Source organism: Phocoena sinus, chromosome 4 (genome assembly GCF_008692025.1).
Source record: "Phocoena sinus isolate mPhoSin1 chromosome 4, mPhoSin1.pri, whole genome shotgun sequence".
Classification (NCBI taxonomy): domain Eukaryota; kingdom Metazoa; phylum Chordata; class Mammalia; order Artiodactyla; family Phocoenidae; genus Phocoena; species Phocoena sinus.
In genome coordinates this window covers 92,219,352-92,246,738 of record NC_045766.1, presented here as the reverse complement: position 1 = coordinate 92,246,738, position 27,387 = coordinate 92,219,352, and the positions used below count along the sequence as shown (strand labels likewise).

The 27,387-nt window shown below is 34.8% G+C and overlaps 1 protein-coding gene across 4 annotated transcripts in view; it reads left to right on the top strand.

Annotated features, from left to right (window-relative positions):
• The window catches only part of ALCAM (activated leukocyte cell adhesion molecule), a 202,660-nt gene extending 176,090 nt beyond the window's left edge, over positions 1 to 26,570 (top strand). For all 4 annotated transcript variants that reach the window (XM_032631261.1, XM_032631259.1, XM_032631262.1 and 1 more), the window contains 2 exons: positions 22,447 to 22,562; positions 24,124 to 26,570. In XM_032631261.1, coding sequence (XP_032487152.1) covers positions 22,447 to 22,534 — 88 coding nt within the window. In that variant the 3' untranslated portion in view covers positions 22,535 to 22,562; positions 24,124 to 26,570. The remainder of the gene's footprint in view (positions 1 to 22,446; positions 22,563 to 24,123) is intronic.
• The last annotated feature ends 817 nt before the right edge of the window (positions 26,571 to 27,387 follow it).

The window sequence follows — 27,387 nt, the reverse complement described above, 5'->3', positions numbered from 1 at the left end:
TTATTTTATATTTTCTTGATGTCTTGATATAACCCCTTTCAACAACTCAGGTAAGTTAACTTAAAAGAAAATCAAAAGAAAAAACAGACTCAATCAGATCCATGATCTCACCCTGTAAAGATACAAATGTCAGTGAAGTAACATTTGAATGGAGCTGCCATCAAATGGAGGCAGTGGCTCAGAATTTTTAAAGTCACATAATGTGAGCATGTACTGAGTTATATTTCGTTCTCACAATCCATCTCTGAAGTAGGTACTCTTATTATACATATTTTACATTGGAAAAAACTAAGGCAAAGAATGGTTAAATGACTTGCTTGATATTACACAGTTGTAAGGGATAATTATATTCGATTTAAGGCAGTGATATTTTAGAATCTTTGTGCTTAATTACTAGTTCTTATTTTCTCTTGTTATGCCTTACTTTTTCTCTTTTTCAGTCACATAAGGCAGAAACACATTGCTGTTGTGTGTTGTAGTTGATATACATGTCCACTCACACTCGGGCACAGTCAGTTCTAATCTTGGCACTTCAGTCCTCAATCTTGAACAGTCTGCACTATCACTTGATAACAAATGTGGGTTTTTTTCTCAGCGAAAATTTTACCTACAAACACTTCATGTTGCTTTGTGCCCATGATTTCCATGGAAAATTTAGAAGATTGCCTGTACTACGTAAAAGAAAGGAAGTGCAAACAGTTGCCCAGAGGTCGTATCTATCTTACAGAAATTCTCCTTCAGTGTGTGTTTCCTGACTATCAAAATCTTATCCTACCTTTATAATCCACAGTGAGGTGCTCACAAATCTAACAGCTTGGCCTCTAGGGTATTTTGTTTTATTTATTTAGGGTTTCTGATGCACTCCAAAGTAATTTTATTTCTTAAAAGAATGAAAATAAAATTTCTCTGTATCCTGGAATTGAGTTGAAAAATAACAGCAGTCCTCTACATTATGTTCAAATGAATGTTAAGTTCTTGGAGCTCCCCCAGCGTCCTTAATCATCCTATTCTGATTGCCAATGTCTCATCATACCCTGTTTGTCCTTCTATGAATAGAAAAAAATTGTGTGTGTGTGTGTGTGTGTGTGTGTTTTGTTTTTTTTGTTATGTCATTTGTCATTACCATACGGTAACCCAAAATTAAAATCATGGGTAAAAAAATGCTGGACATTTAGCTTCATAGTGTCTTTAGGTTAAGGGTTAAGACTTCATGCATTTCCTTTAAAGTACTTCATTAAATTAAGTGCTTATTTTACCATCTGACATGAACATTTGTCTAAATAACTGTTATTTAATTGAAAAGTGCACCAACTTTTCTAGTGTCAGTATTATTGGTAATCAAAATAATAAATTTCAATTCTCACCCCAAGCATCAAAATGTTTTTATTAAGAATTTGCAGAACTTTTCAGATTTGCTAAGTGCTTCACATTTCTAACTAGTTATTCTTTCTACTGCCCTCTGAGATAAGCAAGCACTTTTGCTATATGAGTTATTGTTAACATCTGTGTCCAGAGTAAGTGCTTCAGGGTAAGAATTGCTAAGTCTATTTTTGGGTCTACTATACTCTCTTTTTTTTTCTTCTAGATAACTTCACCTTTACAAATCAATATGAGAGTTTCATTTCTGTCTTAGCTTAATTCATCACCAGTTTACGTGGATATGAGAGATTTTTAATAAAGATATGGTCCATAATTTTTCCGCAGATACCTAAAGAAATATACCCTTGTGTTTACCATCCTGCAAAATAATACCATCAACAATCTTAGTGAGTCACCCATTATTGCAAACAACTTTGAGCCACAATTATATTAGTTCTTTGCATTTGCAATTTAAAAAGCCAGTGAAGAGAGAAATGAGGGAAACAATCTTTTATACCCAAGTAGAATTTAAGAATACATTTGTTAACATACCTAGTGGCTACTCAAATAACATGCACTCCCCATTCCATTAATATGAGATACATATTTTTATATCTATTTTAAATATGGAAAGGATATGCTTAGCAGTTGTGCTTGACACTGTGATATGGTATATTCATTGCAGAATAAGGGTTCATGATTCCTCTGCTGTTTTGATTCATATAACTTCTCACTGGAATTTTTTTTTTTAATTTGAGATATTTTGATAGTGAGAATGGAGGACTCCAATCATTTCCTGTGTATGTAGGGTATTAACTGACAGTTCCAGGCAAAAGGTATTAATTGACTAAACCCAGTTCATATCTAGTTGTTTAACAGATAGGAAACATTAAAGACCTAGAGATAATTCAATGACTTTTTAAATTATTTACTCCCTTTCTCTCCATCCTGTTCTCTGAACATTGTTTTTATATCTGCAGGAAGTTGAATGTTACTATTTGAGTTCGAAATTCTCTCCTGCATATCTTATATTACAAGAACTAATGAAAAATTAAGAGTCAAAGATAAAGGAAAAATGTAAGGTAGCATGATGTAGCCACAAACTTATTCAGAACTGTATTAAAACCATAATTTCCAGGTTGGTTGCATTTAAGAGACCCTTGACCACCACCATACTTCTTATCACTAAACTGGAAGTAAGCAGTAACCAGACATTTGTAATCTCAAAATGCACACTGTGTGAATACTGGAAGTTTACCAAGAGATTTATCTTTTGCAACTGTGGAACTCATGACTATTTTCATGAAGTTTTTGTACAATATGTAGGCAATATGGAAGTCTAAAAATCACAAATATCTTTTGTCAGTTTTGCCTTTTACAATGCTTTACTATTCTACTACTGTCTTAGAAAAAAAAAAAAAAAAGTCCTAAATTGGCAAAAGACTAAAGAAGACTGCCTATAACCCCCAAACTTCAAGAAATACTGTTAAATTAAGGCTTTCTAAAACCCTTCTTATTAGTATCTCTTAATATATGGAACAGGATCTTGCAAGAAAGTTGATTTTAACTGAATTCTATTTCCAATCAATACTCTGTCTAAAATCAAATATATGTTCCCATGAGGGAACTTATTCAGACTCCCTGCTGAATAAGTTGAAAATATAATGCTGAAGGACCATTTATAGCACATTTTGAGTGACTTTCCTCATTTATTACTATGTAAGCATCTTCTTCTCTTTTTGTACTTTTACTCAAATCCTCAAATTTTTATGAGGTAAATTTAATAAGGTAACCATATTTCATAGTATCTAAGGCTCAGTGAGTGTAATCTGCCTAAGATAACACATGCAATATCTTATTCCATAACCCATATAAACTTTGAAATATATTTTGCTGCCTCACCAGGACTTCTTTGGAATTGAAACTTCGTCTCTGACTTTGATTGCCTGCTGGCATTTAATATAGTGCTAGGGGTGGAAGGGTGTGCTCTCAAGTGCAGGGCTGATGTGGCCTCTCACCTTGTATTAGACGTCAAGCTAATCCAAGTTTTCGTTTCTTTTTCCTTCCCTACCCATAGCCTGGCAGGCAGCCAAAAGAAGGAAGAAATTATTCTATCAAAGCATAAATAACAGGGGAGACTAGAGGGGAAATAAGATAATGTGGAAATGCTGGAGTCCCCCTTTAGTCAATCACAAGGTCATTGGCCACCCAAAGGGCAGAACCATTCATGGCCCTGCCCTCTCCTACTACATGTGAACTGAAACATTTCCAGAGGAAAGAGATAGCATCAAAACATAATGTTTTCAATTTTTATCTCTTCTAGCTGTCTGTATGTATGCATTTCACTTTATTTTTTTTTAATTTCATGTGTTTGGTTTAATTATTGTTTCAAAGGTGAAGGGAAATCCTGTTCCTCAAGCATCTGCCTCTGCCCAGGCTGTGTTAGCACATTACCCACCTAAAGGAAACACTTTGAACGATGATGCTGAATACATGCCAGTGGCATCCTGCTTTCATGCATATTCAGTACTGTTACATTTATTTTGATCTACTGATACTTTACATAATGGTGGTTCCCATATTTACTATTGCCCAAGTGAAAGCCATTTTCTGTTTTTCACTGAGGACATTAGGAAATCTATTTTAATGGAGAGTTTCTTTGGAGAGTCTTAGAAATGCTAAGGATATCAAATTGAAACTTGTAATAAGTTCAACTATTTATTCTTCTTTGTTTCCTTCTTCAAACCCAGAAATTGCTGACAACTGTCTTTCTAAGATGCAGTGGTTAGAGCCCTCCTCTCCTCCTGTAGCTCTTTATTAAGCTTGGCCCAGGAGGAAACTTACTTTGCTGAGAGCTGTGACCAGGGAAGAAAGAAAAATAACTATTCTCATGGGTATGATCCTAATTACCTGCACAGGTATCAACGACCGGTTTGCTGAAAGTGGCAATTCCACATCGCCAGGGTCCCAGTCTTAAATACCCATAGTCCTGGTGCCCTTCTGTGCTGTGTCCCAGGCATGCTACAAATTAGAAATCACAGAAAAGGCCCCTCTAAACAAGGAAGTGATAATAATTCCTCATGTTGCCTCTGAGTTTTCAAATTTGTTATACATATGCTTACACTTGGGAAACCTAAAGTCTTATGAACTCTTTCATGTGTGAATTATTTTACATGGGTATTGTTTTTATTTTCCAAATATACATTTCTGTTATAACACTTTATGTATCTTTTCAAATGACACCACATTCCAAGATTGTGATGTACTGGTTATGTGTGCAACTCCTATCCTCCTTCACTTTTCCTATCTCCTTCATCCCCCTCTAACCTATTTGTTAGCTGAGATATAATTGATGTATAACAATGTATAAATCTAAGGTGTACCACATGTTGATTTGATACATTTATATATTGCAATATGATTTCTACTGTAGCATTAGTAACACCTCCATCCAGTCTCTTAGCAACTCTGAAGCATTAAAATAAAGGCACACTGGGCTTCCCTGGTGGCGCAGTGGTTGAGAGTCCGCCTGCCGATGCAGGGAGCACGGGTTCGTGCCCCGGTCCGGGAAGATCCCACATGCCATGGAGCGGCTGGACCCGTGAGCCGTGGCCGCTGAGCATGCGCGTCCGGAGCCTGTGCTCCGTAACGGGAGAGGCCGCAGCGGTGAGAGGCCCGCGTACCGAAAAAAAATAAAAAATAAAAAAAAATAAAGGCACACTTAGAAGACACCACTAGATTAGTTCCCTACTTCCTTTCAAGGAGATCTAGAAACAAGTTTGTGGTACTGGGGAAAATCTCACCAAAATGTTTAAGAATCTTCTAAAAAGTTATTTAAAAGCAACTTGAACCCTTAATAGCCCTGCACTTACAGAAATAACACAGAAGGGGAGTTGAGAGGGAGGACTGAACTCCCTTTGGCCACTCAGTAGCTATGTGGCCTGGGCAGCTGTCCATTACTCACCATCAGTTTTGTGAGTCCCTGTCACCTGCTGGGAGCTTTCACATACACTATACATTTATCCTCACACCAGCCCTGTGAGTAGATCCTATTGTCCCCTATTTACAGAAGAGCAAGCATCTTAAGAGGAGGGACTTGTCCAGGGACTTGCAGCTAAGACTTGACACATGAGGATGAGAACCCAGACTCACTGACCCCAAGGTCAAGACTCTTCTCTCTGCCTCACTAATTAGAGAGTCTTCCAATATTAATTTGTTGTGATTCTATTATTTAAATTTTATCTCATTTTAAAGTTATAAAAAAAGCTGACTGATTGAGAACATTTAAGGCAAATAACTATAACAATTTTTATTTTAACCCAAGTGCTCGTTCTTTATAAATGCCTTAACCTCAAATCAGTTGACTGAAAAAAAAAATGTTGACTGAAAATATTGCTAAAGGGAATGTTTTAAATAAGTTTTTGTTCTCTTCCAGTAGTAGATGGAAATCTAACCTGCTTTCAAATCTCTGAAATTTCCCCAAATTAAAAAGGACACTTCCATAAAATTATATTATTTTTACCACATCAATCTCAAAACTGAGCCCAAAAGTAATCGGAATAATTTGTAGAGGCTTTTCCCTGCAAGAGAGAGTGGACTCTCAGTAACAAAAATGGAGAAATTCATTAAAAATTCCAAGTAAATCTTATATACATAGACTCAGTGAATACCCCTTCCCCCAGCAGCAACACTATCTTATTTCTATTTAGTACATTTCACAGTGGTTAACACTTAGCTTATTTGTATAACTTGGCACACCCGCTGGGAAGCCAGACTGCTGGAGCTTGAATCCTGGTTTTGCTACTTACTAGCTCTTTGACCACAGGCAAGTTTATTAGTCTCAATGTAAAACAGAGATATCCTAAGGCTAAAATAATTTAATACCTATGCAGCACTTAGAACAGTGCCTGGCACATTAAGGCATTATAAGAGTGTTAGCAGTTATGATTTTGGAGAGTGAGATTAAGAAAAGAAGGGAGATTGTTTTTACTTTTGTTTTGTAACTTTAAAATAAGAAAAATATCAGTTTGAAGTTACTCAGCTCTTATTCTACAAATATGTTTCATGTTGCTCTTAACAAACGCTTTTTTGTAATGCCAGTCTGAGAGCCGTGATTCTTAGCCTGATTTTCCCTGACAGATATGCTGAGAGATATTATGATTTGCCCTGAATACCACAGAATTCCTTCGAGGGAATTCTAGTCACTCCCTTCCTCTGAATACCTCCTTCTTTTATTTCATAGAATTTGGTAAAATCACAGAAACAACTTTTCATCCCTAGACAAATACTAAATCCACCTAGAAAGTAAATAGTATTGGAAATGGAAAAGGTACCCAGATTCTCATTGTACTTTTTGTCTGGTTCTTTCAATCCCTGGTCATAAGGATCATGCTTTAGCTTTTCGCGGTATAATGTTTTTATATTAAGGTAAAACTCGCTTACGTTAAATATGCAATTAAATCTATTTTGATAAATTTATACACCTTTGCAACCATTACTCCAGTCACGATATAGAGCATCCCATCACCTCAGAAAGTTCCCTTGGAATTCCTTCCTGTCCAGCCCTGCCATCCTTTTTCCCTTAGGCAACCACTATGCTGATTGTTATCACCAGAGATTACGTTTTCTTAATCTGGAACCTAATATAAATGGAACTATACAGAACGTACTCGTATCTGGCTTCTCTCATTTAACGCAGTGTTTCTGAGATATCAATACATGTATTAATGATTTACTTGTTTAGAATTGCTGAGTAGTGGTCCGTTGTTAGAATATATCACATTATTTTAATCCATTCTCTTATCTATGGACACTTGGATAGTTTCAAGCCAGTATGGGCTGTCATGAATAATATGGCTAAAACCAACTTTCTATATAAGCATTTTTCGTGGGCATATGTTTTCATTCTCTTGGGCAAGTACCTAGAAATGGAACTGCTAGGCTGTAGGGTAGATACTTGTTCATGAGAAATTGCCAAATAGCTTTCTCAAAGTAGTTGTCCTATTTGCAGCCCCACCAGCAATATATAAAGTTTCAGTTCTTTTACATCTTGGCATAAATTTGGTGGTGGTGTTCTGTTTAATTTTAGCCATTCTAGGAGGTGTGAAATGATAACTAATTTTGGGTTTAACTTGCATTTCCCTGAGACCTAATGATTTTAAGCTCCATGTACTTATTGGTGAGCTTCTTTTGTACAGCGACTATTCAAATCTTTTGCCTATGATTTTATTGTTATTTCTCTTATGTAATTGCTCTGTAAGGGTTCTTTACATATTCTATATCAAAAACCTTTGTTATATATTGTAAATATGTTGTCGAAGTCTGTGGCTTGATTATTCTTTTCTTAATGCTGTCTTTTGACGAGCACTTTTTAATTTTGGTGAATAACAACTTACCAATTTTTTCCCATTATATTTACTGCTTTTCGTGTCCACTCTACAAAATCTTTGCTTATTCCAAAGTGGCAAAGATATTTTTCTATGTCTTTTTCTAGAAATTTTATAGTTTTACATTTGAGTATATATCTGCTATTTTGTGTGTGGTGCAAGATAAAGTTTGTTTATTTGCTTGTTTTATGCTATATATATATATAGCATATCAAGTCATTCTAGCACCATTGGTTAAAAAAACTTCCTTTTGGCCTTGGCATATTTGTCATCCTCATCTTCATCCTCATCATCATAATAGTCCTTCAACTTTGATGTTCTGCTTCTGCTAGTAATTTTATATCTTTGTGTTTCCATATAAACTTGAGCAACTTGTTGCTTTCTACCTCCCCCCCACCAATTTTTAAAGCTTCGTGAGACTATGGTTGCTTTGAATTTCTAGATAAGTTTGGGTATACTTAACATCTTAAAAATATTTAGTCTTCCAAACATGACCATCCTATATATCTCTATTTACTTAAATATTTTCCTTTTTTTCTTAGCAATATTTTATAAATTTTAATGTAGACATTTGATATGTCTTATAAAGTTCATTCTTACGTTTTATGTACTTTGCAGCTATTATACATGCAATTATTCTGTGAGTTTCATTTTCCATTTTTATATTAGTATGTAGAAATATAATTAATTTTTGCTGTTGAAATGCATACAACCATCTTCCTAAATTCACTTGTTCTGTTAGTTGTTCTGTGAATTCCTTAAGATTTCTATGTAAACAATCATTTTATCTGCAAACAGAAATAATGTTACTTCTTTTCTTCCATTTCATATGCTTTTTATTTATTTATTTATTTTGCCCTCATAGAGACTTTCAATACAATGTTGAATAGAAATGTGGAGAGCAGACATCTTTACATATTCTCAGTCTTAGAGATTGAATTGTTCAGTATTTGCCATTATGTATGATATTAGCTGTACGTTTTTCATATTTGCCTACTCAGAGTTAGTTAAGGGTAGTGTCCTCCAGACTGCCATGTCTGCCCAAGACTTCTGACTCCAGCTGCAAGGAGTTAGGGTCCAAATACATAGTTAGAGAGAAGAGTTCACATAAGACTACCCTCATTTCTGCTATCAACTCAAGCTTGGGGTTTTGCAAAACCACCCTCAGGTTTCATAATTTGCTAGAATACTCACAGAACTCATGGTTATATTCATTACAAGTAAAGGATACATTAAAATTGACTAAGAGAAGAGAAGTGCAGGGCAGAGTCTGGGAGGATTCTAAATGTGAAGTTTCCTTTGTCCTCAGGGACCTGTTACTCTACTGGCCTCAATGAGTGGCGAAAGCATGGAGTATTGCTGATCTGAGAAGCTCACCTGAACTTTGGTGTCCAAAGTTTTTGTTGAGACTTCATTACATGGGCATGATTGATTGATTAATTATCCATGTGGTTGAACTCAATCTCCAGCCTCTCCCTTCCCCAGATGTCAGGCTGATATCAAATGGCCCAAAGCCCCCATCCTAAACTGTATGATTGTTCTTTCAGGTGTGGCCAGTCTCCACCCCAATATGATTGGGTGTTGATGGCCCTGCCCTGAGACATCTCCTCAGCATAAACTATCAGGTGTGATCCAAGAAGCCCCCCACAAATAAGAAAGCCACTCCTATCACTGAGAAAATTCTAACTGTTTAGAGATTATCTCTCAGGAACTGAGCACGAAGGCCAAACCTCTCTTTGGGCAAGGCCAAATTCCTTCCAACACAATGTCCTTTAACAGGTTGAAGAAATTTTTTAATATTCTTAGATTACTAAGAGTTTCTATCGCAAATCATTGTTGAATTTTCTCAAATGCCATTTCTATATCTACATCTATATTATATTCTATCTATATCTATATTATTTCTAAAAATAATCATATTGTTTTCTCATATTTTTTATTCTGATACAATGGTAAGTTACATTGATTGATGATTGAATGTTAAGCCAATCTTGCATTCCTGGAAAAAATCCCACTCTATTATGATGTATCATAATTTATATATATATTGATGGATACTATTTGCCAATGTTTCATTAAGGATTTTTTTGTCTACATTCATGAGGAATATTGTTCTGTAATTTTCTTAATTTATGTTTTGTTCCTTTATCATATATCACATATCATGTATCGTCTTTTTAGGGAGCTTTCAATTTTCTTGATGATTTCAAATAACTAACTTTTTGCTTTGTTTTTGTTTCTATTGCTTATTTTCAATTTAAATTTTTTTTTGCTCTTGTCATTACTATTTTCTTTCTTCTAGTTATTTAGGGTTTGACTTGCTCTTCTTTCTCTAATTTCATGAAGTAAATGAAAAATTTAGATCACTGATGTTAGCATTTCTTTTTTTATAACTTAAGCTTTTAAAATTTTAATCTCCCTCTCAGCAACGGGTTAGCTGCATTCCACGAATTTCAGTATGTTATATTTTCATATTTACTCAGTTCAAAATATATTCCTCTTGTGGTTTCTACTTTGGAGCCATGTAACTAGAACTCTATTAACTTCAAAACGTTTCTCATCTAATTCCCTTTTGTTCAGACAGCCTAGTCTGTATGCTTTTAGTCTTTTGAATGCATTGAGGGTTTTTTTGTTTTTGTTTTTGTTTTTGTTTTGGCCTAGCATGCAGGCATGCAGTATTTCCAGGTGGATGCTACTCAACACTTGAAAATACTTATATGGTGGCTGATGGGTAGAGTGTTCTATAGTATATTATGTTAAAGTAGATAATAGTTTGTTTAAATCCCCTTATTCTTATAGATTTTTTTCAGATTATATGAAATCACTTCACATATAATGCATTGATAAGAAGGTTACAAGCATACACTTCCAGTACTAGAGCTAGCCCAGTACTAGTTATTTCATTATGATCATGCTTACTGAATTTTAGTCCATTTACCCTATCAGCTACTGAGAAAGATCTGTTAAATTCTCTAATATTGTATATTTGGCTATTTCTCCCTTTAGTTCTGTCCCTTTTTGTTTTAGGCTTTCATTAGGAACATACACTAACAATTGTTGTGACCTGCTTATGTATTGAACCTGTTATAATTATTAAATGTCTCTCATTATGGTTGTAATATTCCTTGTGTTGAATTTTACATTGCCAGATATTAATATAGCCATACTGTTTTCATATGCTTACAGTGTACATGTGTATCTTTTTCTACCCTTTTATTTTCAGTTATCTCTTAATATTTAAAGTGCATCTCATGTACAGAGAGACTGATCAAACTATGACTCCCAGGCCGCTGCTTAATTTCATAAAGTTTTATGGTAGCACAGCCGTGCCCATTTCTTTACATGTTACCTGTGTTGTTTTACGCTGCAAACCCAGAAGAGTTGAAACAAATCCATGTGGCCTGCAAGACTAAGATATTTACTATCCGGACCTTTCAGAAAAAATCTTAACCCCTTGTATACAGCATGTAGTTGAGTCTTGATTGTTTATTATAGTCTGACAATTTTTACTTTATAATTGGAGGATTTAGCCAAGTCACATTTTACTTAATTATTGATATATTTACATTTAAGACCACCAGCTCCCTATTTGTTTTCTAGTTGTCCTCTGTTTCTCTTTTCCTGCCTCCTTTTGAGACACTCCAATAAGTTTTGGTATTACATTTTAATTTATCTACTGGCCTTTTAACTCTCTGTCTTTGTATTCTTTTATTGTGGTTGCTCTAGGAATTTCAATAAGAACTCAGTTTATAACAGTCAACTTATGTAATAGTCTAAAACCCCAAAACATTATAACTTCATTTATCCTCCTCCATATAATTGTAGTGTGAGGATTATAATGTATGCAGTTGTAATGGATATGACAACAAGAGCAAAAAAGATGGAAGAGGTTAAATGAAAATACAATTTTTCAAAGGTCATATATAATACTATATATATAGCATTAAATAGTTGGTTGTCTTTGTAAAAAAATTTTAATAGTATTTTATATTTTAGCACATATACAATCTATATTCATTCTTTCTTATATATCTGAGTTTCCATCTAGTATCATTTTCCTTCAACCAAAGAACTTTCTTTAATACTTCTTTTAGCACAGGTCTGCTAGTGATAATTTTTCCTAGTTTTCTTTTATTCAATTTAACATGTCTTTATTTTGCTTTTGATTAAAATATATTTTTACTAGATATAAAATTCTAGTTTGAGGGTTTTTTTCCAGCATTTTAAAGATGTTGAATTAACTTTGTTATGCATTGTTTTCTTGATGAGACATCAGCTGCTTTTCATGTCATTGTTCCCCTGAACAAATTTTCTATGGCTACTTTCAAATCATTGTCTTTATATTTGCTTTCAATTACTTTCAGTATGATGTAATTAGATGTGTTTTTCTTTTTATCATTCCTCCTTGGGAGCTGCTGACCATTTTGGATGCAAGCTAATGGACATCAACAAATCTAGGAATATTTTTCATTGTTTCTTCAAATATATTTTATGCCGCAATTCTCTTTTGCTTCTCCTACTGGGACTCCAATTACACATTTGTTAGATTGCTCACTATTGTCCCACAGGTCACTGAGGATCTGCTTCTTTTATTTCTATTATTTTTCTCTCAATTTTTTAGAATATATAATTTATATTTTTTGTCCTTACGTTCACTGAGTCTTTATTCTGCACCACCAATCTGGTGATAAGATAATTTAGTGAATTGTTAATTTCCAATATTGTGGTTTTAAGTTGTAGAATTACTTTCGTTTACATTTTCAGTACTGAGATTTCTATCTGTTCTCTCATTGTTACCACACTTTTCTTTAAGTCATTGAACATGTTATGTAATACTGATTTAAAGTTCTTAACTGTTATTTCCAGTCTCTATTATCCAAGGACATTCTCTGGACTTTGTGTTACATTATTTTACTCTTCATTTTTATGTGTGGTAACTTCTTATTCATAACTATGCTTTGTTTGGTGATATGTTGTAGAGATCCTAGGTTCTACTGTATAGGCTAAAGGATATGGATTGTTTTTCCTGGCAGAGAATTAGATTACTGGCTGATTTCCTTGATCATGCCACAGTTACTGTTACATTTTATATTTCACATCTGTCTTAGGGTGAATGCTGAATCTTGACACATAGTCTTTACTAAGTTTTTCTGGGATTTCAATAGAAAGATTGACATGATTGCCAATAACTCCTGGCTTGGTGAGGTTCAACTACAAACTCTGTTTCCTCTGTATGGGTAACAGCTAAAATCTATGTCAGGTTTTTAAGCTTTCCAGGTGTTGCTTTCTTCTGGGCTACATGAAATTTCTTCCACACATGCAGTTTAGAGATCATTTTTGTAGTTTACACACAAATCTGGGCTCCTCACCACTCTTTGGCTCTCTCCTTTTTTGAGATTTTATTACCCTTGATTTCAAGGTTTAGTTCCAGTTAGCCTATGCCTCTGCAAATGGGAGATGCCCTCAGAGGAAAGCTTATGCAAAAGTAGAGGTCACCCAGTATAGGGGTCAACTTTCCTTCAGTTTCTAATTTCTTCTTGTTACTCTCAAGTATAGCCATATAGCTTATTCTGTATTTTCCTGAGAGTTATGTTAATGTAAGGATTGACAAAATAGAAGTGGGTTGCTTTTTTAATCATTACTATTACAAGAGCTTCTTATAGTCCATGCTTTATTTTATTTTATTTATTTATTTGTTTGTTTATAATTTTTGAATTTTGTTTTATTTATTTTTATACAGCAGGTTCTTATTAGTCATCAATTTTATACACATCAGTGTATACGTGACAATCCCAATCACCCGATACATCACACTCCCACCCCCACTCCCACGCCACTTTCCCCCCTTGGTGTCCATAGGTTTGTTCTCTACATCTGTGTCTCAATTTCTGCCCTGCAAACCGGTTCATCTGTACCATTTCTCTAGGTTCCACATATATGCGTTAATATACGATATTTGTTTTTCTCTTTCTGACTTACTTCACTCTGTATGACAGTCTGTAGATCCATCCACATCTCAACAAATGACCCAATTTCATACCTTTTATGGCTGAGTAATATTCCATTGTATATATGTACCACATCTTCTTTATCCATTCGTCTGTAGGTGGGCATTTAGGTTGCTTCCATGACCTGGCTATTGTAAATACTGCTGCAGTGAATATTTGGGGTGCATGTGTCTTTTTGAATTATGGTTTTCTCTGGATATATGCCCAGTAGTGGCATTACTGGGTCATATGGTGATTCTATTTCTAGTTTATTAAGGAACCTCCATACTGTTCTCCTTAGTGACTGTATCAATTTACATTCCCACCAACAGTGCAAGAGGGTTCCCTTTTCTCCACACCCTCTCCAGCATTTGTTGTTTGTAGATTTTCTGATGATGTCCATTCTAACTGGTGTGAGGTGATACCTCATTGTAGTTTTGATTTGCAATTCTCTAATAATTAGTGACATTGAGCAGCTTTTCATGTGCTTCTAGGCCATCTGTATGTCTTCTTTGGAAAAATATCTATTTAGGTCTTCTGCCCATTTTTGGATTGGGTTGTCTGTGTTTTTAATATTGAGTTGCATGAGCTATATATATATTTTGGAGATTAATCCTTTGTCCGATGATTCATTTGCAAATATTTTCTCCCATTCTGAGGGTTGTCTTTTCTTCTTGTTTATGGTTTCCTTTGCTGTGCAAAAGCTTTGAAGATTCATTACGTTGATTTGTTTATTTTTGTTTTTATTTCCATTACATTAGGAGGTGGATCAAAAAAGATCTTGCCATGATTTATGTCAAAGAGTGTTCTTCCTATGTTTTCCTCTAAGAGTTTTATAGTGTCTGGTCTTACATTTAGGTCTCTAATCCATTTTGAGTTTCTTTTTATGTACGGTGTTAGGGAGTGTTCTAATTTCATTCTCTTACATGTAACTGTCCAGTTTTACCAGCACCACTTATTGAAGAGACTGTCTTTTCTCCATTGTATATCCTTGCCTCCGTTGTCATAGATTAGTTGGCCATAGGTGCGTGGGTTTATCTGTGGGCTTCCTATCTTGTTCCATTGATCTATGTTTCTGTTTTTGTGCCAGTACCATATTGTCTTGATTACTGTAGCTTTGTAGTATAGTCCAAAGTCAGGGAGTCTGATTTCTCCAGCTCCATTTTTTTCTCTCAAGACTGCTTTGGCTATTCAGGGTCTTTTGTGTTTCCATACAAATTTTAAGATTATTTGTTCTAGTTCCATAAAAAATGCCATTGGTAATTTGATATGGATTGCATTGAATCTGTAGATTGCTTTGGGTAGTATAGTCACTTTCACAATATTGATTCTTCCAATCCAAGAATATGGTATATCTCTCCGTCTGTTGGTATCATCTTTAATTTCTTTCATCAGTGTCTTGTAGTTTTCTGCATACAGGTCTTTGTCTCCCTGGGTAGGTTTATTCCTAGATATTTTATTCTTTTAGTTGCAGTGGTAAATGGGAGTTTTTCCTTAATTCCTCTTTCAGATTTTTCATCATTAGTGTATAGGAATGCAAGAGATTTCTGTGCATTAATTTTGTATCCTGCAACTTTACCAATTTCATTGATTAGCTCTAGTACTTTTCTGGTGGCATCTTTAGGATTCTCTGTGTATATTATCATGTCATCTGTGAACAGTGACAGTTTTACTTCTTCTTTTCCAATTTCTATTCATTTTATTTCTTTTTCTTCTCTGATTGCCATGGCTTGGACTTCCAAAACTATGTTGAATAATAGTGGTGAGAGTGGACATCCTTGTCTTGTTCCTGATCTTAGAGGAAATGCTTTCAATTTTTCACCATTGAGAGTGACGTTTGCTGTGGGTTTGTCGTACATGGCCTTTATTATGTTGAGGTAGGTTCCCTCTATGCCCACTTTCTGGAGACTGTTTATCACAAATGGGTGTTGAATTTTGTCAAAAGCTTTTCCTGCATCTATTGAGGTGATCATATGGTTTTTATTCTTCAATCTGTGAATATGGTGTATCACATTGATTGATTTGCATATATTGAAGAATCCTTGCATCCCTGGGATAAATCCCACCTGATCATGGTGTATGATCTTTTTAATGTGTTGTTGGATTCTGTTTTCTAGTATTTTGTTGAGAATTTTTCCATCTATATTCATCAGTGATATTGGTCTGTAATTTTCTTTTTTTGTAGTACCTTCGTCTGGTTTTGGTATCAGGGTGATGGTGGCCTCATAGAATGAGTTTGAGAATTTTCCTTCCTCTGCAATTTTTTGGAAGAGTTGAGAAGGATGAGTGTTAGCTCTTCACTAAGTGTTTGATAGAATTCACCTGTGGAGCCATCTGGTCCTGGACTTCTGTTTGTTGGAAGATTTTTAATCACAGTGTCAATTTCATTACTTGTGATTGGTCTGTTCATATTTTCTATTTCCTCCTGGTTCAGTCTGGAAGGTTACACCTTTCTAAGAATTTGTCCATTTCTTCCAAGTTGTCCATTTTATTGGCATAGAGTTGCTTGTAGTAGTCTCTTTGGATGCTTTGTATTTCTGCAGTGTCTGTTGTAATTTCTCCTTTTTCATTTCTAATTTTATTGATTTAAGTCCTCTCCCTCTTTTTCTTGATGCATCTGGCTAATGGTTAATCACTTTTGTTTATCCTCTCAAAGAAGCAGCTTTTACTTTTATTGATCTTTCCTATTGCTTTCTTTGTTTCTATTTCATTTATTTCTGCTCTGATATTTATGGTTTCTTTCCTTCTGCTAACTTTGGGTTTTGTTTGTTCTTTCTCTACTTCCTTTAGGTGTAAGATTAGATATTTTATTCGAGATTTTTCTTGTTTCTTGAGGTACGCTTTTATAGCTATAAACTTCCCTCTTAGAACTGCTGTTGCTGCATTCCATAGGATTTGGATCATTGTGTTTTCATTGTCTTTTGTCTCTAGGTATATTTTGAGTTCCTCTTTGATTTCTTCAGTGATCTCTTTGTTATTTAGTAATGTATTGTTTAGCCTCCATGTGTTTGTGTTTTTTATGTTGTTTTCTCTGTAATTCATTTCTAATCTCATAGCATTGTGGTCAGAAAATATGCTTGATATGATTTTAATTTTCTTAAATTTACTGAGGCTTGATTTGTGACCCAAGATGTGATCTATCCTGGAGAATGTTCTGTGCGCACTTGAGAAGGAAATGTAATCTGCTATTTTTGGATGGAATGTCCTATAAATATCAATTAAATCTATCTGGTCTATTGTGTCACTTAAACCTCTGTTTCCTTATTTATTTTCATTTTGGATGATCTGTTCATTGGTGTAAGTGAGGTGTTAAAGTTCCCCACTATTATTGTGTTGCTGTCAATTTCCTCTTTTATAGCTCTTAGCAGTTGCCTTATGTATTGAGGTGCTCCTATGTTGGGTGCATATATATTTATAATTGTTATCTTTTTGTTGGATTGATCCCTTGATCATTTTGTAGTGTCCTTCCTTGTCTCTTGTAACATTCTTTATTCTAAAGTCTATTTTATCTGATATGAGTATTGCTACTCCAGCTTTCTTTTGATTTCCATTTGCATGGAATATCTTTTTCCATCCCCTCACTTTCAGTCTGTATGTGGCCCTAGGTCTGAAGTGGGTCTCTTGTAGACAGCATATATATGGGTCTGGTTTTTGTGTCCATGCAGCAAGCCTGTGTCTTTTGCTTGGAGCATTTAATCCATTCACGTTTAAGGTAATTATCGATATGTATGTTTCTATGACCATTTTCTTAATTGTTTTGGGTTTGTTTTTGTAGGTCCTTTTCTTCTCTAGTGTTTCCCACTTAGAGAAGTTCCTTTAGCATTTGTTATAGAGCTGTTTTGGTGGTACTGAATTCTCTTAGCTTTTGCTTGTCTGTAAAGCTTTTGGTTTCTCCATTGAATCTGAATGAGATCCTTGCTGGGTAGAGTAATCATGGTTGTAGGTTCTTCCCTTTCATCACTTTAAGTATATCATGCCACTCCCTTCTGGCTTGTAGAGTTTCTGCTGAGAAATCAGCTGTTAACCTTATGGGAGTTCCCTTGTATGTTATTTGTTGTTTTTCCCTTGCTGCTTTCAATAATTTTTTTTGTCTTTAATTTCTGCCAATTTGATTACTATGTGTCTTGGTGTGTTTCTCCTTGGGTTTATCCTGTATGGGACTCTCTGTGCTTCCTGGACTTAGGTCGCTATTTCCTTTCCCATGTTAGGGAAGTTTTCGACTATAATCTCTTCAAATATTTTCTCTGGTCCTTTCTCTCTCTCTTCTCCTTCTGGGACCCCTATAATGCGAATGTTGTTGCGTTTAATGTTGTGTCAGAGGTCACTTAGGCTGTCTTTATTTCTTTTCATTCTGTTTTCTTTATTCTGTTCCACAGCAGTGAATTCTACCATTCTGTCTTCCAGGTCACTTATCTGTTCTTCTGCTTCAGTTATTCTGCTATTGAGTCCTTCTGGTGTAGTTTTCATTTCATTTATTGTATTGTTCATCTCTGTTTGTTCTTTCATTCTTCTAGGTCTTTGTTAAGCATTTCCTGCATCTTCCTGATCTTTGCCTCCATTCTTTTTCCAAGGTCCTGGATCATCTTCACTATCATTATTCTGAATTCTTTTTCTGGAAAGTTTCCTATCTCCACTTCATTTAGTTGTTTTTCTGGGGTTTTATCTTGTTCCTTCATCTGGTAAATAGCCCTCTGCCTTTTCATCTTGTCTGTCTTTCTGAGAATGTCATTTTTGTTCCACAGGCTGCAGGATTGTAGTTCTTGCTTCTGCTGTCTGCCCTCTGGTGGATGAGGCTATCTAAGCGGCTTGTGCATGTTTCCTGATGGGAGGGACTGGTCCATGATTTATTTTTAAGTTGTGAAAATATTATATCCTCAAACTTATTATAACTTCCTTCTTCCCATACTGGTCAAAGTAGGTTGAAAAAAACCACAATTACAAAATTGATTTATTACATTGCTAAATTTATTTTATTTTATTTTTATACTTATACAACACTGACTCTTTTATTTGTCTCTCTCTCTACTGGCTCCCTGCAAGTTGGAATTTTTACTTTGGAGGAAAGAATATTATTTAATGAAGTGATTTTGAAAGAATAAAAGAGAAAGAGAGGGAGTGAAAAGAAAAGTAGAGAGAAAAGGAATGAAGGAAAAGTCAGGGAGGTGAGAGGACGCAAGGAGAATAAAAGAAAAAGGTTTCGAGAGTCATGTAGTTTTCCTTGATTGCCACGATATCTTACTGATTTATAGAAATTACAGTTATTAGTATATATTAGAATATATAGCAAGGTGCTATTAGAATAATCAAGGTACATGTTTATGCATATAATTTTGTTCAGTTTTACCTGAAAACATTGGAGTAAGACGTCACTCAAGTTCTGTCATTTCAATGTAATATTTTCTCTATTTTACCTATCTGTAAAAAAGCAGCTGGGTCAGTATTGACTTCATATTGCTGAACACTAATATCATCAGGAGCAGTAAAAGGGATTAGATATAAACTGTAATAAAGTCAGTTAGTTCCATGCAGTAAAAAAAATATCTTTTGGATGCCTACCATAATCAGACAGTAAGATATAATAAAACATGGTCCTTATTATCAAGGAGCTTACACTCAACTCAGGGAGACTAAAGAGACTGGCCACATTTGAAGTGTCATGGGACAGATGGCTGGAGGTCTAGGTAGAGACTCACTGAATGGAAGAGCTGGATCTCTCTGTGTTTAAGATCTGAAGAAAACAAAACATGCCAGAGTCTCAATCAGAAACTTGAGAGGTCCATAACTTAGGAGTAGGGACAAACCAGATGTAGACTGAGTCTTACTAAAACTGCAACTGAGCTTCAGACCCTATCTGTTCACCTATCTGCAGTAAAGGGGGGACCTTATGTGATGGAAAATAGCATCATATGTAGTCTCTTCTGTTATTTTATATATGGTGTCATGCAAAAATAAAAGGACTAGATATGCAAAGAGTCAAGAAAATATAATCAATAATCAAGAGGAAAAATAGACAAGCAGATCTATGCATTATTTGGGTATTGTAGTTAACAGGCAAGGATATTAAAATAACTATAAATAAGATATTGAAAGGGGAAGAAAAGATGGCCAAAGGAGATGAATGGAATAGAAAATAGAAATGTACTTTAAAATATTTAAAAATCAAATTGACATTTTAGACTTGAAAAAGGTACTATTAAAAAATAGGTCTATTGGGACTTCAGATAATATTAAAAAATAGGTCTTTGGGGACTTCCCTGGTGGCACAGTGGTTAGGAATCTGCCTGCCAATGCAGGGGAGCCAGGTTGGAGCCCTGGTCTGGGAGCATCCCACATGCCACGGAGCAACTGGGCCCACGCGCCACAGCTTCTGAGCCTGCATTCTAGAGCCCACGAGCCACAACTACTGAGCCCCCGCGTGCCACAGCTGCTAGGGCCCACACGCCTAGAGCCCGTGCACTGCAGCGAAGAGTGGCCCCTGCTTGCCACAGCTAGAGAAAGCCCGTGCACAGCAACGAAGACCCAATGCAGCCATAAATAAATATATAAATAAAAGACTTGACCTTTTAATAAAAAAATAGGTCTTTGGTGGATAAATTTAAAAGCAGACTGGCCACAGCAGAACATAAGAGAAGTAAACTGGAATACAGATCAATAGAAAACATCCAAGTTGAAGCACAGAGAGGAAAAAGAATAGATAAGATACACAAGAAAATGAGAGACATGTGGGACACACACAAAAGATCTAATTTATGTATAAATGAAATCCCAGAAAGAATAAAGAGCAAGAATGTCTGTCACCAGTAAAATAGATAAATAAGCCCAATAACAAGCTATACAGCAATGAAAATAAACAACCTACAACCACATGCAGCATTATATATGAATGTCACAAACATAAAGTTGAGTTTAAATAAAAGGCAGACAAATGAATGCATGTGGTATGATTCCATTTATAACAAATTATAAAACCAGGTAAAACCATTCTGTGAGATATCAGGATTATAGTAACCTTTGGAGAAGTAGAAGTGACTGGAAGGGAGTATAATTGGGGATTTCTTCATCTGCAACTATTTTATTTCTTGAACTAGGTACTAGTTACATTCATGCACCCAGTTTTTGAAAATTCATTGAACTGTACTCTTATGATAGGTACATTATCTTGTGTGGATATTATTGAGGTTACTAAGATTTTATTCGTTACTAGTTAAGTAACTTATTAGCAAAAGAGACTAGACCTCAAAAGATCTGTGGTATGTATATATATATATATATATATATATATATATATATATAATGTGATATATATAATGTAGATGGCATATATACCTTTATTTTATACATGTAAATTCATATATATATATATATATATACTGTCACATATTATAGGACTCAATCATATTGGCAGAGTTTGTGGTTGCTCTCCTGCTTATGAATCAATTTAGAAGGCTGTAGTTTAAGCTAAATTAAGAATTTTAAAATCACAAATTAAATTAAATTTAGGCTAAATATAATGAATGTCTCAGTATGAATGAGCCATATGTCTTTATCTCACTTGGACATAAATCGTACACAGTTACACACTATTAACACTATGACACTCTTAACACTATCGCACTATTAAGTTGTGATTCTTAGCAAATGAGTTAAGGAGTTCTATTTAAAGCATAGAAATACTTTTAGGGAAAAATGGAGTTTTCTACCCTAGCTTCCTTAACCAAGAGACACGTCTGGTACTATATAATTTTTATATAAAAGTAGAAGTATTACTAGGAATTATATAGCAGTAATAATTTGAAGTACCATATCACTGTGATTCCCCTGATGTGCTTATAACGAGGAGAGAGGGAATAAAGGAGGAATGGAAGGAAGGAAGAGAGAGGGGAGGGAGGGAGGAAGGAGGTAAGGAAATAGTACACTCTTGGAAATAGTTATGATTTCTCTCAAGTGGTCACAAAACCAAGGAATTTAGCTGTGTGTTTAAGAAAACCTGATTTCAGCTCTTAAAAGAGAGAATCTAGTAGTCGTGTGTAACCCTGGAAGCCACTAGGGCAGTGGTTCTCAAGCTACATGCAGCCGGACCACTAGGAGGTCTTGTTTATCATAGATTGCGGGCCCCATCCCCAGAGTTTCTTTTACATGCTTCTATGGTGGGGCCTCAGAATTTTCACTTCTGTCACGTTCCCAGGGGGTGCTGATACTGCTAGTCTGGGGCCACAGTTTGAGAACCACGACACTGGAGTTGCCTTATCTTCTGCTAGGATACAGGACATTGGTTCAACATGGATGCATAATAGGGAATGCAGAAACTGAAAGCCCCTAATGAAACTTCTTCAGAAAATTTTTGCAGGATGTATTTTCCCAGAATGAAAATTTTGACTATCAAATGATAATAATTACTTCCCGGAAAGTAGAAAGAAAATCAACCCAGCCAAAAACATGATGCAACTAAGTATGTATAGTCTGTGTTCAAAATAACTGACTTCTTTTTCTCTTAGCATACATTTAATGCAACCCTACAACCAAGGTAATTTCAGTGGAATGTGTTCTGTTACCAGTCAAGGCTCACAGATGTGGAATTGTTTGTCCTAGGGGCTTACCTGTATTAGATGTATAACATTTGCTTTTCAAAGATACATTAATGTGAACCCTAAAATTAAAAATAAGAAAGATTAAATATGTGTGTGTCAATGTGATAATGTTTAATTCTCTCATAGAACTGCATCAAAACATGTAAACAAGGATCTTGGTAATCTGGAAGAAAACAAAAAGTTAGAAGAAAACAATCACAAAACAGAAGCCTAAGAGAGAAACTGTTCCACTTGTTGTCCAGGTGGGTAGGCTGTTTGAGGTTTATAGAAATAATTCCCAGGAAAGTATGAAACATCCTAGAGATGAAAGGGAAAGCCTTGACATTAAGATACCTTATAATTACAGCTTTCAAACAGGAAGAGAGTTTTTCAAAAGGAAACTTTGGTTACTCAGAAAGGTATTCTCAGAAATATGGAATCTCAACGGATTCCCCATCCTCTGAATAAAAATAATTATCCTCAGAATAATTGAAACCAATTTTGAGATTTTAACATTCAATGAGCATTTTTTATTCTAATGCCAAAAATTTTGCTGAGTGCAAAAATCTTAATTTTATAAATTGATATTTTGATTAGATGAGAAGAAATTCTCATACTTTATTTTTAAAAGCAATTATGAGAATAATTTTAAAATATAAAAATTTTAATCCAAGGATTTAATATACTTAAAAGTGTCAGCATATTTATACAGCCATCTCTCAAATCATTCTAATGAACAGACTAACAAATTTGTGTGTGCGTACACACACACACTTTCCCAAATAGTGTATATATTATATATGTGTGTATGTATCTATATGTGCATATATGTATGTGTGTATTACATATATATCAATATAATATATATGCATGCATATATATTGCATACATCAATATATAATAGCTATATGAGTGTGATTTTTAAGATAATCTCCAAAAGAGGTATGTTTCCATGGTATTGCCACTTTCAATTTGAACTTTTTATTTATGTTCTCTTGAGCCAGTCAAACAGAGAAGCCATTTGGACAAATTCTTTTTTGTGTCCTTGAGAATAGTGTTACTGTAGTTTACTCAAATATATAAAAATCCCCAACAGCCATAGTAAAACTTTGGTTCATTATAAATAAACCGCAAGTTATGATTCGAGTAGGTCACCTAAATTAATCCCATAGAGGAGATGGGGAGCAAGGGAAAGAATTGCAATTAGAAGAATGCACACAGGAAAGAAAAATAAGAATGATTGAAATAAGACATTTTTATAATCTGGAAACCAGAATCTCAAAATGATTGGGTGAAAGGAGTGAGATCTGAATTCCTTCCCTTATCCTGCCTTCCACTGGAGACCAAGTACACAGCATTCCCACCTGATTCTTATTTCTGCTTCTCTAGGATTCGTTCCTCAATCCTCTGTAAATGTAGTTTGCCGTCTTTTTTCTTCAAAATCAGATAGAGTAAATTCTCAAAGGAAAATTGAGCTTGAGGACAAAGCCCACAAAATGGAGTGTGATTTGAAGGGATAAGTGAGTTTGTTAACCTGAAGAGAAACAGAATGAAATATTTTCCTGAAAAACCTTATAATTTTCATAAGAATTAAGCAGTTTTCACAAAAATACTTTCAACAATTCAAAAAGATTATTAGTTGAAGAGCTGCAGCAATACCTGGGATAACAGTTAGGTTCCGGGACAGTGGAGCTTTATAAAAAGCTCTTATGAAAAAAAAAAAAGCTCTTATGAAGTATCACTTTCAGTACAAAGCATATGTTGATTGTGAAAAGTGATTGCTATGGTAACTTATCTGAATTGTGGTTTTTTCCATCATTTCAGAGAAAAGAAAACTATATAGACCAATTGAAGCATGAACGTGGATTGTATTTAAGACATATACAAAGACATTGACGGCAATTCATGGTTCAAGTGTTAAGCAGTTCATTCTACCAAGCTGTCACAGGATTTTAGAGAATTATCTCAAATAAAACAATGAAATGAAATTACAAACAATAACAACAAGTTTTGGCAGCCATGATAATAGGTCATATGTTGTGTTGGTTTGATTTTCTTTTCTGTAAATGTCTGCACTGAGAATTCCTTTTTGGTTTGCCTTTTATGTAAATTTTTTACGTAGCTATTTTTATACACTGTAAGCTTTGTTCTGGGAGTTGCTGTTAATCTGGTGTATAATGTGATTCTTTTATTTCAATTGTTTATATGGATAATCTGAGCAGGTACATTTCTGATTCTGATTGCTATCAGTAATGCCCCCAGACTCTCTCACAAGCACCTAAATCCCAAAGGTGGCAGCTTGTGAAGATTAGGGACACACGTTGCCCTAATCAAAAACTGATTTTTATTACTAGGGAAGAGGAGGCAAATAGTGAGGTTGATAAGCACCAGATGAACTACTTCTGTGTACGTGCCACCAGCTGACTCTCAAGGAAATCACACGCACATACGGGCACACACATAATAATGGTGCTCCCAAACTGACAATTTTGCCTATTCTGAAAAAAACATCACGTAGAATTTGGGTAGCATTTACCTTTAGAGACACCTGCTAGTAAATTATTTTCTGTCAAAATAAGAAAACAAATCAATGAATGAGAGACAGTTTGAAAATATCATGGATAACATTCCCATTTTCATAAGTCACTATGTAAATCACTGTAATTGAAAATTGGAATTAAATCCTTTGGGTTATCCACTGCCTTAAAATTATACCTATTTCCTTTAAAAAAAAAAAAGATGTCAGTCAGAATTGGAGATTTTTAACAGTGATCATTATCAAAGCTGTGTTATTTTCCACAGAATATAGAATATATATTTTTTTCGTGTGTTTTTGTTAACTACGCTACAGATATTGAATGCACCTTGAGATCATTTAGTGTTTTTAACTGGTACATAATTTATCAAGCAGTACATCAAAAAGTATAATAATAAAATGTCTATATACCTTTAGTTACATTCAAATTTGTAACTTTATAAACATGTTTTATGCTGGAGGAAATTTATAGGGTGGTAGTGTAAATGGAAACTTTTTGAAGTAGGCTGGATATGGGCCAATAGCTACTTGGGACTAGACTTTTAAACTTTGCTCTTTCAAGCAGAAGCCTGGTTTCTGGGAGAACACGGCATGGCCATTTTTGTCATGGATTTACATAACTTTATTGAAGAAAAATGAACATCAGATTTCCAGGTATAGAACTGTGTTCTTTTGGAGGAAAGGAAAACTGGTGTTCGTTTTTTAGAATGATGCAATAAAAAACTAGGAAGGCAATGAAAAATAAATTGAAGATTAAAGTCAGATGAAGATTAGGAATAAATACTTTGCCACTTCTGCATTATTTAGAAACACATGTTGTTGTACATTTGTAAACCATTTGCTGTCTGAGCAATAGTGACTCAGTTTAATAAAAGCTTCCTATAGTGTATTGGTATGAATTAAATACATAAAATATCCTATTAGACTCGATGCTGTATAAAATATTATGGGAAAAAAGAAAATATGTTATTTTGCCTCTAAACTTTGATTTATTGAAGTTTTATTTGGCAGGAAAAAATTGAATCTTGGTCAATATTTAAACCAAAGTGAAAGGGGAAAAACCAAAGTTATTTGTTTTGCATGGCTACGCCATTCTGTTATCTCTGTAAATACTGTGATTTTTTTTCTTTTATCTTTAGAATTTTGTTAAAAAAATTCTAAAATTTTTAAACACCTGCTTTCCACAATAAACCATGAACACTAAAATGAACTTATTTGCATATAAATATTTTTTCTTTTTATCTTTTGGTGTGAGAGATCAAAGGTTCAAAGTTTAATTCCTAAGAGACATTTGCATAAAGAAGCAATGCAACAATAGAAAGAGAGGTTTTTACTGCAATTATTTCTTGGCGTCTATGGTTAACTAAGTCCAAAAACAGCTGTCAGAACCTAGAGAGCAGAACATGGGAAACTCTGAGCTTTGGACTGAAAGCAGAAAGTTTGCCTGGGGAAATAAGAGACAACATTGTTACCAGTGAATCAATGCCTGGATAAAATGGAAAGCTTATGTGTGCAACTGCAGCCATAAGCACAGCAAGGCTGGGAAGGAATATAATGCACAATCCTCAACCTTTGAGGTTTCATCTTTCCAAACTTAACTCTTTGGCAACAGGAGACAGGTTTTGCCAGTTCAAGGTTCACTCCCTATCTGTGATTACAGGACTTGTATGTGGAAATGGATTAACATACCTGTCTATGCCTAAAAGATAATAAAACTGAAATATGTCTTCACATATCTCTCACAGCTGTCTGCCTCTTGTCTAAACTAGGATGTTCATGCATAGAAAGTAGTTGTCTTTATTAAAGAGTGGAAAACTCATTGTGACTCCCCATCTCCCTGGAGAAGTAATTCAGCAAAATAAAATTGTCCATGCCCTCCTATGATGTCAGGTAAGCCACTTCAGCTAGTCCCCGATTTCACAAGGGGTGATTTCTATAATGCGTATATCTCCCTTTTCAGCCATAGAGTCACACTTATTGTGGGCCTCCCACGTGGCTGTCCTGGGAACTCACTTAAGAGGACCCTTGCCTGTTCAGCATACCATCTGGAGTTACCTAGGCATGAACCTAGAAATGCTTCCCCCTCCAAGTAAGGTAAAGCCAGCTACGTGCGTCAGAGAAAGTAATTAATATTTATTGAGCTCATACTGTGTGCTTGGGCCATCTATACATTATCTTTTTTAATCCTGAACGGTTATAAATTGTATTAAATATCCCCCGTTTCACAGCAGAAAATTAAGGTTTAGAGAGATTCCATAACTCCCAAGTACGTTTAGCTTCTAAGAAGATAAGTCAGGTATCAAACCGATCTGATTCTAAAGGTCATGCTCACCCCAGTCTACTATAATTCCCACACTTCTTTAATAAAGAAATCTTCCTTTTTAGAATATGTAAAATTGAAAAACATTAATTGATACATGAACTGGTTATACCATCTATAAAGGATTATTCCAAGATATTCAAATCACTTAATAGGCAAATATTATAATATTTTAACTGTATTTGGAGTATTAGGCATTATATATATGATTAAAACACTTCTGTATTTAAAA